The following is a 16,111-nucleotide window of genomic DNA, read 5'->3' on the forward strand; positions in this document are numbered from 1 at the left end:
ACTTAGGTGCGTGGTGGCTGACTGGTGGGATTACTATTTAAAGGGTGTCGGGTGGACGTATTTGGTCTTTGACTTTAGTGAGTCGTGATTCGGTGAACGGTTTGGATTTCGGTTCCAATGTAGTTAATATTGAGTCCGATTTAATTTGAATCCGACTCGTTGAGAAGCTAGCCCACTAAATCATAATTAACCTTGGGATTCGGCTTAAAAGTTAAAAACGGCAAAATATCCGCAGCCAAAAACTCGCAAGAATTTGAAATCTTTTGAAACTATTGTTTTTTTTTTGGCAAATTCTCGACAATAACAAATAAAGTTAAAATATAAAATTATTTTTTATAAGAAACTATAAATAAAAAATATTTAAAATAATATTCACACATTTTTTTTTGCAATAAAGAGTCGATAAAAACATAAATATAGCATTTAAAACGCGATATTCATGTTTTTTTGATGAAAAACTCACGAAAAATTGAAAATATCTGAAGATATTATCGTTTTTTACTTGTGGGTAATTTCTTGTGATATTTTCACGAGAAATGCCTAAAACTTCACTCAGGGCCCAAACTAGGAATGTCAATGGGTCGGATCTGTATTGGGCTCAGGTATATAAGAATCTAGATCTGATTTTAAAATGCTGGTATACGGCCTGGACTCTGGTCTAATCAGCTCTATCATAAGAAAAATCATGCCCAATTATAAAGATTACATGAACCAGACCCTGTTTATATCCATTTAAATAATATTTTTTATATTTTCTGCTCTGAAAAATCATGGATCTTGATTGGGTCTGGCATGAAATTTCACAAACCATGTTTGATTCCGTTTGTTAATTGGGCTCTTTGAGTTCAACCTGGATCCCTAATTGAATCTTTTTTTTATCGCCAAACCTTGACCCGATAGGGTTTGGTATGAGTCAAGTCAAAGTCAAACCCAACCCATTAACACCTAGCTCAAGCTTCAGTGCCACACAACCCAAAATCCTCTCATCAATATTAGACAACACAAGTTGGAAACCCTTGAGATCATCTCTTGTAGAAGGTGGAAGTTGATTGCTATGTCACAAGAACACGGGCAAATGGACACGAGATACGTCATTTTTGTACAGATGGACTTACACTTTTTTTCACCCCGCCCCGCCCCGCACTCAATCTTCGTTACTAAAATGTTAAAATTATTTTTAGAGATGACAGTGGATCGAGGAAGAACGGGGTCAGACCTGTCTCCCTCCGTTTGGACCGAAGATGGAGGTTAAAATCAAAACCCGTGCAAGAATAAATGGCAAAATTTTGAGACGGGGCGAAAGTGGAGACCTGGTCGCTCCGGACGCCATCCTTATTTGTAACATGAGTTAATCTTCAAAGGCCTGTGTTTATAAATAGGTAATTTTTTCTAAAAAGAAAAAACACAACCCGACTTGAAATGTGTGCTCGGTAGTAATCGGGACCCGATCCAGATGCTCAAAAAATCAAATGGATCCTACCGCTTCAGTTACAGAATCGGGTTGATACTAGACCGGGATCCGAACCTAAACCTATAAAAACCATCCAGAGAGCTTTTCGGTTTCCCGATCGAAATCCTCTTCTTCCCGGCGACGCTTCGTCTGAACCGAACCAGAACGATTCGCTCTCCGGCTTTCGATCCGAGAGAGACTAAGAGAAATCCTTCCCGTATTGCTCTTCCGATCGCTCTGCGGAGTCGTCTCGTATCCTTTTTGGGTGTGATCTCTGCAAAACCCTATTTCTCTTGTAAAGGCGAGTTTCTCTCTCACAGAACTCCTAGAAACCCTAGCATTTAGTGAAAATTTCCGTTTTTTCGCTTTTTTTTATGGTGAAAATTTTGATTTTTCGGTATTTTTTTCAGCCTGAGGAGCCCTAGCTCGGGGTTTCCGTACCCCTAGCTAGGGTTTATAGCCTGCATTGATTTTTTTTTTCGTGTTATTTGTTATTGCATTAAGGTTTTGGGACCATGATGATGTTCTTGGGAATTCAGGGTTTTGGAGTAGAGGGCTAGGTTTTTCGCCTGCGGTAACATGTACGCGGATCGGTTGCTAGCTGCGGGAAGTAAGCGTTCCGTGAAGGAACGGCTTAACGGAGACTTTGATGATGTCTGCTCTCGCGGGAGGCAGTCGAATCCGAAGAGGTAAGATCGAGTTTGGGTTTTGTTTTGTCGGTCTACTGTTTTGGTTTTGCGACGATGGTAGTTGCTAAATGGCAGTAGAGCCTAGAGACTATTAAGAGACGCAACAAAAATGAAAGTTTTGATATTGGTGATTTATCTTGGTATCTATCTGCAATCTATAGTGGGGTTGTGATAGCTATAGTTGCATCGGAATTGCTTATAGAAGTTATTCTAGTATAACATTGGTGTAGTTGGTGACACTGTCACGATTATGGAAGGATAAAATGAGGCCATCTGGCTATATTTGGCCGGCGCCAGCGAGATATTATTACCAACGTATAACACATTAACGTACTCGTTCGTTTGGCTCAACGGTGCAATTATGATTATGTGAGATGCAATTATGATTATGTGAGAAAGAAATCATCTTTTTCCAGTGAAATGATAATAACGTGGTTCCAGTATTTTTTGGTATTTTCTCCCAAAATACGGTCCATATCTAGATATACAGAGTACAGGCACGGTGGTGCAGCCCTTTTTCTTTTTTCCTTTTTTTGGCTGTTCAGTCGTGGCTTAGTGTCTTAGTACTGACAGTTAATTAGACAGATGCGGTAAGAAGCTGTATTTACAATGGATGAAGTTCCAGAGCAATGCTTTGTTAAAAGCATAGCGAATTTGTACCGGTGAAGCGGTATGTTTCATCCATGCAGTATTGCTTTTCCCTTTTCCTCTTTCTGCTACTGGATACAGAGATAAGGCGTAATTTCTTTGCCGCTGTCGATTTGTTGTGATGGTTTGCATGGAAATTGCGTCAGCATGGTGCTTCTTTATCACGTGGTCGGTTGCTCGTGTCTTGTATCTTTGGGGGCACGCCCAGGTTCTTGAAAATCTGAGATTCTGGGAAACGGTTGGGTAAAGGTAACAATTAATCATCCAACCAAACCATTTCTTAATGGGTGCACTGTCATGTATGGTGATGTCAAGTAATTGGGTGCATCTTCTTATAACAGTATCTTCTATATATTGGTGCATCAGTGCCTATAGTTGACTATTGACTCTCTGGATAATGACATGATAACTGACCTCTCTCTCTCTCTCTCTCACACACACACACACACACACACACTTTATCTGATGATATTTGGGTATAAAAAGTTGTGTTGCTTTGACTTGTTGCAACAGTCATCTGCGAATGAATCCAACAAATTTGCTTGGCGTGAATCTTCACTTGGTTTGCCTTTTGTTACCCTTGCTCTTCCTACATGCTACATTATTTTGAAGTTCACGTTCAGTTTTCTTGTTCATCTGTGCTCTTTTCTGGCTCTAATTAGGGTTACTAACTGTACATGCATCAGTTCAGCAAACTCTTTGGGTTCATCGTTTGGTAAAATTGGTTGTTGTCGTCTAATTGGCCTATGCTTGAATTTACTAGCACTTGAAAAATGTTAGTGTTCTTTCTATAGTTTGATGATGACTTTTCACTCATGTATTGTTTATCCTGACTTCCTTGCTTGCAGATGCTGCAGGCTGCCCTTTCATTTTATTTATCCATTAGCTTCTTGGCTTTCTTCTCTTTCAGGCAGCGCGAAAATGATGAAAAGTGGAAGCATGATTTATATGATCAAGAACTTCCTCAAGTTACAAGTACAAACTTAACATGAGATCTTCTCAGTTGCCAAAAAAAAATGTTAATTTTCCTTTATGTTTTCTTGATGAAGTTGATTACTTCTACACTAAATGCGTGTAAAGATTCCAAGTTAGGTGCAAAAGATCTACGACTGAAGCTTCAAAGAAAGGGTTCACAAAATGCACCTACAACTGGAAATGTTTCTCGTACTGGAGATCATCGAGAAAAGCTATCAGGTGCAATGCGTTCTCAGCCACCAAATGCTGATGTTCCTAAGAACAGGACACCATCAGATGCCAAGGTTGTGAAAGAAATTGCTCCAGCAGCTGAAACAGCTGAAAAGAAGGTTGACAATCCTCCCGCCATGAAAAAGACTAAGCAGAAGGTAACATATAATTTTAAGTAGATTGTATCATCCAATTTGTTTCCTTTTTATCATTTGTTAAGTTTTTTTTTCTTAGGTTTTAGCCCTTAGAGTATAACAGGCATAGTTATACACCGCCTGTGTATAACTGTTTAGTTATACACCGCCGGTCCCAAGCCCGGATAAAGGAGGAGGGTTGCGGTAGGCATGTGACAGCCAGCATAAAAACTTTGTCATACCTTATGAAAATGAACCAATATGAGAATTTCGTTGGGGCGTTCTCTACTGAGCGACGCGCTGTACTCTCTAGGCCCGGAGGCAGTGATAAATGGGCAAGGTTTGCTAGGTCGTCGCCCAAAAGCGACGCGTCACACCGGCGCCCGGGTGTGGTGTCAAATAGGCAAGGGTTCCCTCACTTTGTTGGACGGGTGGGGGTAAAAAAGTTAGTCCAAGACCATAAAATTAGGTTAGCCTCTTGGAACATAGGGTCTTTAACTGGTAAGTTGGTAGAGTTAGTAGATGTTATGTGTAGGATAAAGATTGATATTTTATGTCTTTAAGAGACCAAATGGGTAGGTGAGAAAGCAAAAGTGATAGAACCTTGGGGATATAAGATTTGGTATACAGGAATAAATAGGAATAGGAATGGAGTAGGGATTGTTATGGGTCGTCAGTTTATAGATAATGTAGTTGAGGTCTGTAGGAAGGGTGATAGAATTTTACTTATTAAATTAGTATTAGGTACGGATATTATTAATATTATTAGTGTTTATGCACTTCAGTTAGGTTTAGATGATTCCATTAAGCATCAATTTTGGGAAGATTTAGATGGAGTAGTACAAGGGATATCTTATGGAGAAAAGCTTTTCATCGGCGGTGACCTTAATGGACATGTAGGCATTAGTAGGGATGCATTTGAGAGTATCCATGGAGGCTATGGTATAGGAGAAAGAAATGAAAGTGGAGAAAGGATTTTAGATTTTTGTTTGTCCTATGATATGATCTTAGCAAACACTTGGTTTAGGAAGAGGGAGTCTCACCTAGTAACATTTAAAAGTGGGGTTAATACGAGCCAGATAAATTTTTTCCTACTTAGAAAGAGAGATAGGGGTTGTTGCATCGATTGTAAGGTTATACCAGGAGAAAGTGTAGCTACACAACATAGAGTCTTAATTTTAGATCTTAGAATTAGACAATGTCGCAAAAGGGATAGACATAGGATAGATCCTAGAATTAAGTGGTGGGCACTGAAAGGAGCTAAACAAGGAATGTTTGTAGAGCAGGTAGTTAAGGAAGCTGATTGGTGTCTCGAGGAGGATTCAGAATCAATGTGGAATAAGATAGCGGGTGGCATGAGAAAAGTGGCTAAGGAGGTATTGGGTGAGTCTAAAGGCGGTGCACCACTAGGTAAGGATACATCATGGTGGAACGAGGATGTCAAATTAGCTATTAAGGTTAAAAGAGAGTGTTATAGAAATCTAAGTAAGAGTCGTGATAATGAGAATTTGGAGAAGTATATGATAGCAAAGAAGGAAGCTAAAAAAGTTGTTCGAAACGCGAGGGTTAAGGTATATAAGGAGGTTTATGACAAGTTGGATACCAAATAAGGCGAGAAGGATATTTATAGGCTTGCAAAGATGAGAGATAGGAAATCAAAGGATTTGGGTATGGTTAGATGTATCAAAGATGAAACGTAAAGGGTTTTAGTCAAAGATGAGGAGATTGAGGAGAGATGGAAAGATTATTTTGATAAGCTATTTAATGATAGTCATGCTCAAGATCTTGGAGACTTCTCTATTCCTTTTCATGAGATAAATCGTGACTTCATGCGCAAGATTCAAAAGAAAGAAATTGCAGAGGCTTTGAAGAAAATGAAATCAAGAAGGGCAGTTGGCCCAGATGGTATACCTATCGAGGCTTGGAAATGCTTGGGAGAGAAAGGTTTAGAATGGTTGACAAATCTTTTTAATTTAATTTGGCGAACAAATAAGATGCCTAATGAGTGGAGGAAGAGTACTTTGGTGCCTTTATATAAGAATAAGGGTGATATACAAGATTGCACAAACTATCGGGATATAAAACTCATGAGTCATACTATGAAACTTTGGGAGAGGGTGATTGAGTCTAGGTTGAAGATGGTTGTCACGATATCCGAGAATCAATTTGGTTTTATGCCTGGTAGATCAACTATGGAAGCTATACATCTTCTTAGACAACTTATTGAAAGATATAGAGAGAGGAACAAAGATTTGCATATGGTTTTTATTGATTTAGAGAAGGCATACGATAGAGTACCTAAGGACGTTCTCTGGTGGACAATGATGAAGAAAGGTGTTTCTCTCAAGTACATTAGCATAATTAAAGATATGTATGAAGGAGTATTAACCAATGTCCGCGCTTGTGGAGGGGTGACAACCAATTTTCCGATAACGGTTGGGTTACATCAAGGATCTGCTTTAAGCCCTTTCCTATTTGCGATAGTGATGGATGAGCTTACGAGATCAATTCAAGAAAATGTACCGTGGTGTATGTTGTTTGCTGATGATATTGTTTTGATTGATGAGTCTAGAGCTGGGGTTAATGCTAAGTTAGAATTATGGAGACAGACATTGGAAGCTAGAGGTTTTAAGTTGAGTAAGAGTAAGACTGAATATATGGAATGTCGGTTTAGTAAGCAACGAAGTAGTGATGGGAGTGTAGTGAAACTTGGTGAGCAAGAAATACCGGTGAATGATTATTTCAAATATTTGGGATCCATTATTCAAAAGTATGGAGAAATTGATGGAGATGTAAATCATAGGATAAAGGTTGGGTGGATGAAATGGAAAAGTGCAACTGGAGTGCTGTGCGATCGTAGAATGCCATTGCGGTTGAAGGGAAAGTTTTTTAGGACGACTATTAGACCCGCTTTACTATATGGTACGGAATGTTGGGCTGCGAAGAGACATCATATTCAAAAAATGAGTGTAGCTGAGATGCGGATGCTTAGATGGATGTGTGGAAATACAATAAAAGATAAGATTCGGAACAAGGAGATACGTAAGAAGGTAGGTGTTGCACCCATTGAAAATAAGATGCGAGAGAATCGTTTTCGGTGGTTTGGACATATTCGGCGAAGGCCTAATGATGCTCCAGTTAGAAGGTTGGAGAAATGGGAAAATATATTAGTTAAAAGAGGTCGGGGTAGGCCTAGGAAGACTTGGATGGAGATGATAGGAAAGGATATGAATGCTTTGAACCTCACCGAGGACATGGCATTGGATAGAAATGATTGGAGGAAAAGGATTCATGTGGAAGACCCTAAATGAATTTCTTTTTTGGTTCATATCGCTGACCCCAATTGTTTTGGGATGAAGGCGTAGTTGTTGTTGTTGTAGTATAACAGGCATAGTTGTCTCCAACTCATTAGGACCCATTCAAGTGGTTTCTGGGTTTTACCTTGGCATTTACGTTAACATTACTGCCAGCGTGGATACATATCAAATGTCTGGATGATCTAGTTGAAAAAACAGCATATTTCTTTACATGATGTTCCTCTGCCATGTGCTTGGTTTTTCTCATTCTAATCATGCATCTGACATGCCTTAGTTTTTCTCTCTTCTTTTCAAAGTATGGACTTTTCACATTGTTATATGGTAACATCATGTTCCCGATTTTTGAATCACACCAAATTAGAAAGTTTTCAACGGATTTCATGAGCTTTGATCTTATAAATTAGCTGGGATTGGTACCCAAGTTCTGGGGTAACACCTTTGAGTGCAGGTGCTCTGAATCATTTTGGGTAATGTTTGCTAACCAATACTTGAGCAAGTCAAAACCTCAAATGCACATCATATGCACGTAACTGGAAAATTTGTTTTCAAATGGGCTCTTGGAACATAAAGTCAACTTGTTATTGTAGTTCCTACCATGGTAAATGAGTGCATTTGCGTTATTTCCCCATGTAGGTTTGATGATTCTGACCAGAGCAAGTAGGGAAGGAAAAATAATCAGTAAAATGCAGTCAATAGCTTATCCATCTTTCGGTCACATGTTTCTACAATTTGATTGAATGGCATATTTTCTTTTTATAGGATTGTCTATTTTGTCATTTCTTTATTATTTAAGGTTATATATTACAAATCTGAATTGTGTATTTTTTTACTTTTGCATGGATTCTTGCACATTATGTGTTCATTGAATTTTTTCCGATGCTTTTGGTAATGAAATTTTAAACATACCGTGCATAGCAAAGGTTGCATTCTTGGAGCTGTAGCTGACCCTCTTTTCAATGTGAGAAATATTGAAGTTTTTACTTGCTTTATGGTTATTGAATGTCTAAATGCCCATGCCTTTCTTCTGACTTCTTTTATTGTTTTTTCTTTGGGTGTTCCAATTTCCATATATAATTATTTATTCTGCATCACATACTTGGTGTCATTGAAATTCAGTTTTTTGCTTTTTTCAGTCTGAATCCTCAGTGTCCGCTCTGCTGAAGTCCTTAGATCTGGAGAAGTATTTAATTACATTTCAAGCAGAGGAAGTACATGATTTGTTGCAACCTCTCCCTTGTTCATTTCTTGGACCTTTCTATGTTTCATAACCTTATGTTTTTCTGTTTACTTGTGCATCGCCAGATTGACATGACTGCACTTGTTCACATGACTGATGATGATCTCAAAGCTCTGGGAATTCCAATGGTATTTGTCTTTGATTGATCACTTTACACTTTCAAGGGTAATTGGTTTTTTCGAATAGTGACCATAATATCCATGATCTGTGTCAGTGATCCATCATCGATCTATTTTGGTTTTTTGGATAATCTATTATAATGCCTTTGTGTGTGAGAAAGATGCTTCCTTTCTTAGTAAAGATGACATCCATTTTTATCTGAAATTGATGCTTGATAATTATATTTTTGTTGCAAGCAGAATCTTTACTTTCTATGTTAGCTCTGTGAGAATGGCCCACTCGTTCTTGCTGGAACGTGAGAATGAGGCGTGAGAGAGAGAGAGAGCTGCGGCAGCAAAGGGGGACTTCACTATTGAAGTCGTGCCCTACTTTATGTTTATATATACATATACAAAACAGTAACTGGGTTGGACCAAATATTTGGATCCATACCCAGACATAAAGTTACAAGTTACATTGGAGAACCCAACCCACGCTGGAAAACCCGATCCATTTTATGATACAGTCTTAATACCCTCCCTCAAGTTGTGCATGGTCCTGTACCATGGACAACTTGCCTTTGAGATACCAAAACCGCACACTCGTAAGTCCTTTGGTAAGTAGATCAACAACTTGATCTTCTGTTGGTACATAGACTGGAATAACTTCTTTGTCCTCTACCTTCTGTCGGACAAAATGTTGATCGATCTCTATGTGTTTCGTTCGACCATGGTGGATAGGATTGAAAGCAATTTGAATGGCACTTTGCTTATCGCAAAACAGATTCACAACCTTCACTTTTTCTCCTATCTCTGTTAATAAATGTCTTAACCATGTAACTTCGGCAGTGGCAGAGGCCATGGATCGGTACTCAGCTTCTGTACTTGAACGTGCAACAACACGTTGCTTCCGACTACTCCATGATATTAAGTTTTCATCAACATACACACAATACCCAGAGACCAGACTTTCTATCGTCTGGATCTCCTGCCCAATCTGCATCTGCATACACTTCTAGTGGTCTATGTTCTCCTTTTGCCTTTGATTGACGATAAACAAGCCCATCTCCAAGAGTACTCTTCAAGTACCGAAGAATTCCTTTAACTGCATTCATGTGTTCTGTACGTGGATCGTGCATGAACTGAGAGACTTGATTCACCGCATATATAATATCCGGCCTCGTAAAAGTAAGATATTGAAGCATCCCAACTAAGCGACGATAATATTTCGGGTCCTCATAGATCTCCCCATCTTGAGCACTGAGTTTATGGTTTAACACACTAGGAGTATTCAATGGCTTGCAGTTCTTCATTCCTGACTTCTCCAAAATATCCAGAGCGTACTTGTGTTGGGTCAACAAGAAGCTAGTATTTTGTCGATCCACTTCAACTCCAAGAAATATCGTAGGACACCCAGGTCCTTCATCTTGAACTTCTGATTCAATAGGATCTTTGTAGCCTCTATATGCTTGCAAAAACTTCCTGTAATAATAATGTCATCTACATATATGAGAAGTAAGGTGTTGACCTGATCTCAAAAAATGAAAATGAATGATCAAGTTAAGAACGGACAAATCCATATTGTGGCACTTCAATGGAGAAACTGTCAAACCATGACCAAGATGCTTGTTTTAGTTCATAAATAGCTCGTCGCAACCTGCAAACATGTGTCTCAGGATTGTTTTCTGCATAACTCCATGTAAACTTCCTCCTTTAGATCGCCATGTAAGAATGCATTTTTAACATCAAGTTGACTTAGAGACCATCCATGCTGAACCAGGGTTACCGGAAGCGCCTAGCTAAAAGGGGAAGCGCGCTTCGAAAGCGCGAAACGTCGCGCTTCTGAAGCGTGGGGGGAAGCGTCCTCCTTTTTTGGGAAGCGCACTTCCCTTTAATGGGGGACGCGCTTCCCTTTAATGGGAAGCGCACTTCCCATCACGCTTCCCCCTCGCTTCCCCCACGTTTCCCCTGTTTTTTCAATTTTTTTATTTTTTATTTTTATTTTTTTTCGCTTCCCCCTCGCTTCCGAGACGCTTCCTAGGTCACTTCCGAGACACTTCCTGAATCGCTCCTAAGTGGTCCCACGCTTCCCCGCTTCCTAAAATTTTGAAAGTGCCTCGCTTCCCGCTCCCGCTTTCTCAACTGGCAACCATGTGCTGAACCGCCAAGGATAACACAAGTCGAATGGTTCCCATTTTTACAACTAGTCTTCTCCATATGCTTGTGTGAAACCTTTAGCGACTAGTCTTGCCTTATATCTTTCAATGGATCCGTCAGGTTTGTACTTAATTTTATATACCCACTTAGACCCTACAACATTCTTATCCAGAGGCTTATGAACTATTTCCCAGGTCCTACATTCATGCAAGGCTCCCATTTCTTCATTCATAGCATCTGCCCATTTTGATGACAAGGAGGCTTGGGAGAAATCGATGGGTTCTTCTTGTTTTTCAACCTGTGCAACGAATAACTGCATTTCTGTGAAAAAATTCTGATAGCTTACCCATCTTCCCATCTTTCAATAGGGTGTCTGATCCTTTCCGAACGTCTGACATGCTCAGTTATGAGGGGTGTGTCCCTTCTCCTGACATACATTGCCCCTTTGAATCTTCTGTCATCTGAACGAGCAGTACCATATGTCAGGGTTTCTTCTGCGGTGGGAGGCACAGTTCCCTGAGCAGTTGTCAACACGTTCCCGCTAGGTTCTGCATTGGTTTCCATGGGCTCACACTCATCTATCACTGTGTGACATGGAGCAGAGTTATCCATCTCTAGCTGATCAAATAATTCATTCGCTAGCCACGACTGATAGCTTTCTTCCTCCTTAGTAACCCTTGCTTCTTTGTTCAAGATCTGAACATTGTTCTCATCAAAGACAACGTTTCGTGAGATTTTAATGCTCGAGTGTCTGGATCATAGCATCGATATCATTTATACTCTTCAGCATACCCAACAAACCTGCATCTAGAAGCTTTATCCTGAAATTTGTTACGTTGGGAACTGTCAATGTGAACATAACATACACATCCAAACACTCAAAGTTGACTGTATTGAGGCTAGGTACCAAAAAACACGAAATAAGGAGTCAACTTATTCAACATTTTCATCGGTAAACGATTTATTACATAAATTGCAGAGTGAAAGTCTTCTGTCCAAAGACTTAAAGGAATATGAGTGTCATGCAACATACTTCTTTCTGCAACCCCATTTTGTTTTGGTGTGTGTGGGTAAGATATTCTACGCCTTATCCCGTTGTTTTGAAGAAATTCAGTAAATTCCTTTGATAGATACTCTCCCCCTCCGTCACACTGAAATTGTTGAATACTTGTCGAGAATTGATTGACAACAAGAGCATGAAATAAACGAAAGAATTTGAATACCTTAGACTTGTATTTCATAAAATAAATCCAAGTATATCTGGAATAACTATAAATGAATGTGACATAGTAGCGACTGCCGGACAAAGAGGGTTGTGGAGCAGGTCCCCAAACATCAGAATGAATAAGTTCAAAAGGAAAAGAAGCTCTTTCATTTATTGAATTGAAGGGAAGTACATGACTCTTACACAACTGACAACTAGAACAAAGAAAACCATCAACCTTATTATACGGACTTGATCTTGAAATAAGACCGCTTGACACAAGTTTCTCAAGAGAAGAATTATTACAATGACCCAAACGACAATGCCAAATATTTGGCTTATTGTACGAAGACAAGCTCAAACAATCCTTAGATGAATCCAATTTGAATGGTTGACTAATTGACGATTTTGATCCAGCTCTACGAACAAGTGAAGAAGTCTCTTTGAGGATATACATATTTCCCTTTCGCTCTCCCTCAACGAGCGTCTTCTTCGTGAGTGGATCCTTGACACAGACAGAAGAAAGAGTAAATTCAACGCAAGAATGAATGTCATCAACCAATTTAGAAACGGAAATGATATTTTTGACAATATTAGGGAAATGAAAAACATTGGAGAATTTTAGGGAACCATCGGAAAGAGGAATATTCACGTTTCCAGTGTATCTCCAGTTTTAATACTTGCATTTCCATGATAAGGGATGGGTTTCAAAATCTTACCAATATCACCTGTCACGTGGGCTGCAGCTCCAGAATCAATATACCAAGTTCCCTGATCATCCTGTTTGAAATTCAATCCTGACAAAGCTGATATTAAAAGACTCTTGACATTGTCTTCATCCCATTGAGTTCCTCCAGCTTTTCCCTTGCTTGACGACCCTGTGACATTCATTTTCCCTTTGTTTTGCGGGTTGTGCCAACAATTTGCCTTGATATGTCCCTTTTTGTTGCACAAATAGCAAGTTGGAACATTTTTGAAATTGTGATTTCTCGAAAAACTACCTGATGGCATGCTAGGCGTGGGCAACAATCCACGCCCCCTTGATTATTTCTTATCTGTCCATGTCCTCGGAAATGGCCACCTCCTCTCCCTGAATTTGTCCCTGTAAACAATACTTCTTGGCTTCTTGAATTGTTGCCTACATCTTCTCCTTTAATGGAAATTTCGTATTGTAGTAATTTTGCCCGAAGATCCTCAAAGTTAGGAAGTGAAGGAGGACACAAGAGAGATGTTACCAACATATGATAATCTGATCCAAGCCCGTTTAGCGCTTGTTGAACTTTGTCCTTATCAGAAATCACACAACCCACCATAGCCAATTGATCTGTGATGATCTTCACCTTGTTCATATACTCTGTAACAGTCATGCTTTCTTTTTTTAGGAGTTGAAACTCCCTCTTCAAATGCATAATTCTTGCCTCTGAGATTTGAGAATAGGTCTTCGCAAGTTGTTCCCGCAACTCCATTGCTGAGCACTCATCTGGAATACCTACAAGAACCTCTTGCGAAAGAGTAGAGGTAATGTAGGCTACAACAACTTAATCTCGTTTTCTCCAAGTGGTGAATTCAAGATTTCGAATCAACTTGTTAGAAGTCTCTCCCTTATCGTCCACAATTTCCTGCACAATAAATTCCGGTGGTGCAGAGATCGTTCCATCTAGGTGTCCATAGAGATCGAGGCTCTTAATGAAAGGCAGTATCTGCCTCTTCCAGGTTAAATAGTTATTGTTACTCAGTTTGTCTTAGATAAATTGTCCTAGAAAACTAGATGGCAGGGTAACAGAATCCATGAAAACTGAACTGTAAAGTAGCTGACTGCTGACAAACACTTAAGGAATGACTTTGGATCTGAAATAAATTCAGACCAGATTAAATCAAGAATAAAGGAATAGGTATTTTAGATCTTGAAGGAATGACCAGAAATCAAGAATAAATGAGTGAAACTGGATCGGGAAGAAATTAAAATCTGATTCGCTTCAGATCTGAAGTGAACTCAGATCTAACCGTGACAGACGAAGAAACAACAGCAACTAAGAAAACAGATCTGATCTTTGGATTAGATCTGATCTTGATTTCAGACTTGAATGAAACAGATGCAACAACCAAAGCACAATATATGAACCTAAACAGTTGATGACTGTTTTCAGCTTAATACCAAATCTGATATCAGAAACCACGTTTGGGCAGATTCGGATTTCAGATAGCCTTTGGGTTCGACAGTCTGATCCAAATCAGACTGATCCAAATCAGACGTGATAAACAAAAGGAAGAAAAGGTAGATAAAGAGGGCAGCAGTCACGCAGGGTCAAATCTATCGATCATATCTATGATCAGATCTGAACCGATAGTTTGGAAGAAAACAAAAAAAGAACGATGACTAAACAGAGAGAGAAAAGCTGGATGAAGACAGAAATGGAAGAGGATGCAGACAGAAATAGAAAATAGAAAAGAAGGCAGATAGAAGAACCTGGAAGAAGAAACACCTGGGACGTTGATCTCGCTGGATAGCCCTAGACGGAACAACACCTGCAGTGTCGATCTTGCTAGACACGCCCTTCAGAGTCGATTCACCGTGCAGAAGCCTGCTCTGATACCATGTGAGAATGGCCCACTCGATCTTGCTGGAACGTGAGAATGAGGCGTGAGAGAGAGAGAGCTGCGGCAGCAAAGGGGGACTTCACTATTGAAGTCGTGCCCTACTTTATGTTTATATATACATATACAAAACAGTAACTGGGTTGGACCAAATATTTGGATCCATACCCAGACATAAAGTTACAAGTTACATTGGAGAACCCAACCCACACTGGAAAACCCGATCCAGTTTATGATACAGTCTTAACAAGCTCTTTCCCTGCAATTTTGATGTATATGGACTGACCTGTTAATTTTGTGTTTGTTTATTTTGGTGGGATTTTTAGGGACCAAGGAAGAAAATACTTTTGGCTCTGAATTCCAGACAACAGAACTGAGGCCTTTTTTCATTGTTTAATTTGCAGTGCCCAAGGTCATTACTAAAACAGTTCTGCCTTTCAAAGTATTCATCTGCTTTTGTTAATATGCCGTGAATGATAATTCATTTTGCTTCTGCTTATGGTGCCTCTCTATGCGAATGCAACAGTTAATTGTAAACAAGATTATCTTTTTGAAGGATGAACCTGCTATAACAGACGTGGAAGATGAAACCAGGAACAGGACTATTAACATTTGAAGCTCTTCAGGACTTGTATTTTAACGGTTGCAGAATCCTTAGCGCTCATGGCGATTTCACCAGTTATTTTGTTTCTTTCCTAGACTCAACTATGTTGAACATTTTGAGTTTTTTTTTGTTTATTTGGAGCTAGAAAAAACAATCAATTAAAGTTAGCTGTTCAAAGTAAGATCACTAATTCAAATGCACCTTTTCCATTTCTCTTTTATGTTTCTTTTTAGGTGCGGTAGAATCTGAGGCCTAGTATGGAAGTTTTAATTACTCTTGCAAGATCATTTTTATCATCCGAAAAGAAAAAATACGATCCTCGGTAAAAGCCAAACATGTAATTTACCTTTTTTTCTTATACAAGTTCTGAATGTTTAGCATGCCAAGCAAACTGCAGAGTTTTTAGCAGCAACGGTTTAGGAATGTCAAAGATACACAGCTAAGAACAATCTGTGCAGACGCTTGCGTGGAATGCAAGAACACCATATTATCTAAGGGTGGGCATCAGGCTGGCCTGAGCCCGTTTAGAGCTCGGCCTGCTGGGTTTTAAATGCGGCCCAGCCCAGCCCAGCTCACAGATGGACGGCCCATTTACTAATAGGCTGGGTTTGGCCCAGTTTTTAAGGAGCTCGGATTTGAAGAGCAGCCAGTAACCCGGCCCATAGTGCAACTAATTAAGTAAATAATAAATAATTACCAACTTTTCAAAGACCCAACTAATTATCTTTCTAGTTTTTAAAAAATTAATGCAACAAATTAGGTAAAATAATAATAGTTACCAAGTTACTATGCA

At 39.4% G+C, this 16,111-nt stretch overlaps 1 protein-coding gene across 8 annotated transcripts; it reads left to right on the top strand.

Moving 5' to 3' along the window:
* Positions 1–1,565: 1,565 nt before the first annotated feature.
* On the top strand, positions 1,566–15,531 carry LOC149833347 (uncharacterized). Of its 8 annotated transcripts, none has more exons than XM_090015065.1 (8): positions 1,566–1,751; positions 1,990–2,139; positions 3,698–3,762; positions 3,868–4,130; positions 8,557–8,631; positions 8,726–8,788; positions 15,041–15,126; positions 15,241–15,531. In XM_090015065.1, the coding sequence occupies exons 2-7, from the start codon at positions 2,030–2,032 to the stop codon at positions 15,089–15,091; spliced, it is 627 nt and encodes a 208-aa protein (XP_089871191.1). In that variant the 5' UTR covers positions 1,566–1,751; positions 1,990–2,029; the 3' UTR covers positions 15,092–15,126; positions 15,241–15,531. The 8 variants fall into 8 exon arrangements, 7 of the variants coding, with proteins under 7 accessions (XP_089871191.1, XP_089871192.1, XP_089871197.1 ...); XR_016433416.1 differs by having other exon boundaries at positions 1,567–1,751; positions 8,726–8,825; XM_090015066.1 differs by having other exon boundaries at positions 1,567–1,751; positions 15,271–15,531.
* The last annotated feature ends 580 nt before the right edge of the window (positions 15,532–16,111 follow it).

Source organism: Nuphar pumila, chromosome 7 (genome assembly GCF_984573655.1).
Source record: "Nuphar pumila chromosome 7, dmNupPumi1.hap1.1, whole genome shotgun sequence".
Taxonomy (NCBI): Eukaryota; Viridiplantae; Streptophyta; class Magnoliopsida; order Nymphaeales; family Nymphaeaceae; genus Nuphar; species Nuphar pumila.

Bases quoted from the DNA above. Each gene is read 5' to 3' on its own strand.
- LOC149833347 (XM_090015065.1), top strand. From the start codon at position 2,030: ATGTACGCGGATCGGTTGCTAGCTGCGGGAAGTAAGCGTTCCGTGAAG. The intron at 2,140-3,697 runs GTAAGATCGAGT...CTTCTCTTTCAG, and splicing joins AGGCAGTCGAATCCGAAGAG to GCAGCGCGAAAATGATGAAA. The intron at 3,763-3,867 runs GTACAAACTTAA...ATGCGTGTAAAG, and splicing joins AGAACTTCCTCAAGTTACAA to ATTCCAAGTTAGGTGCAAAA.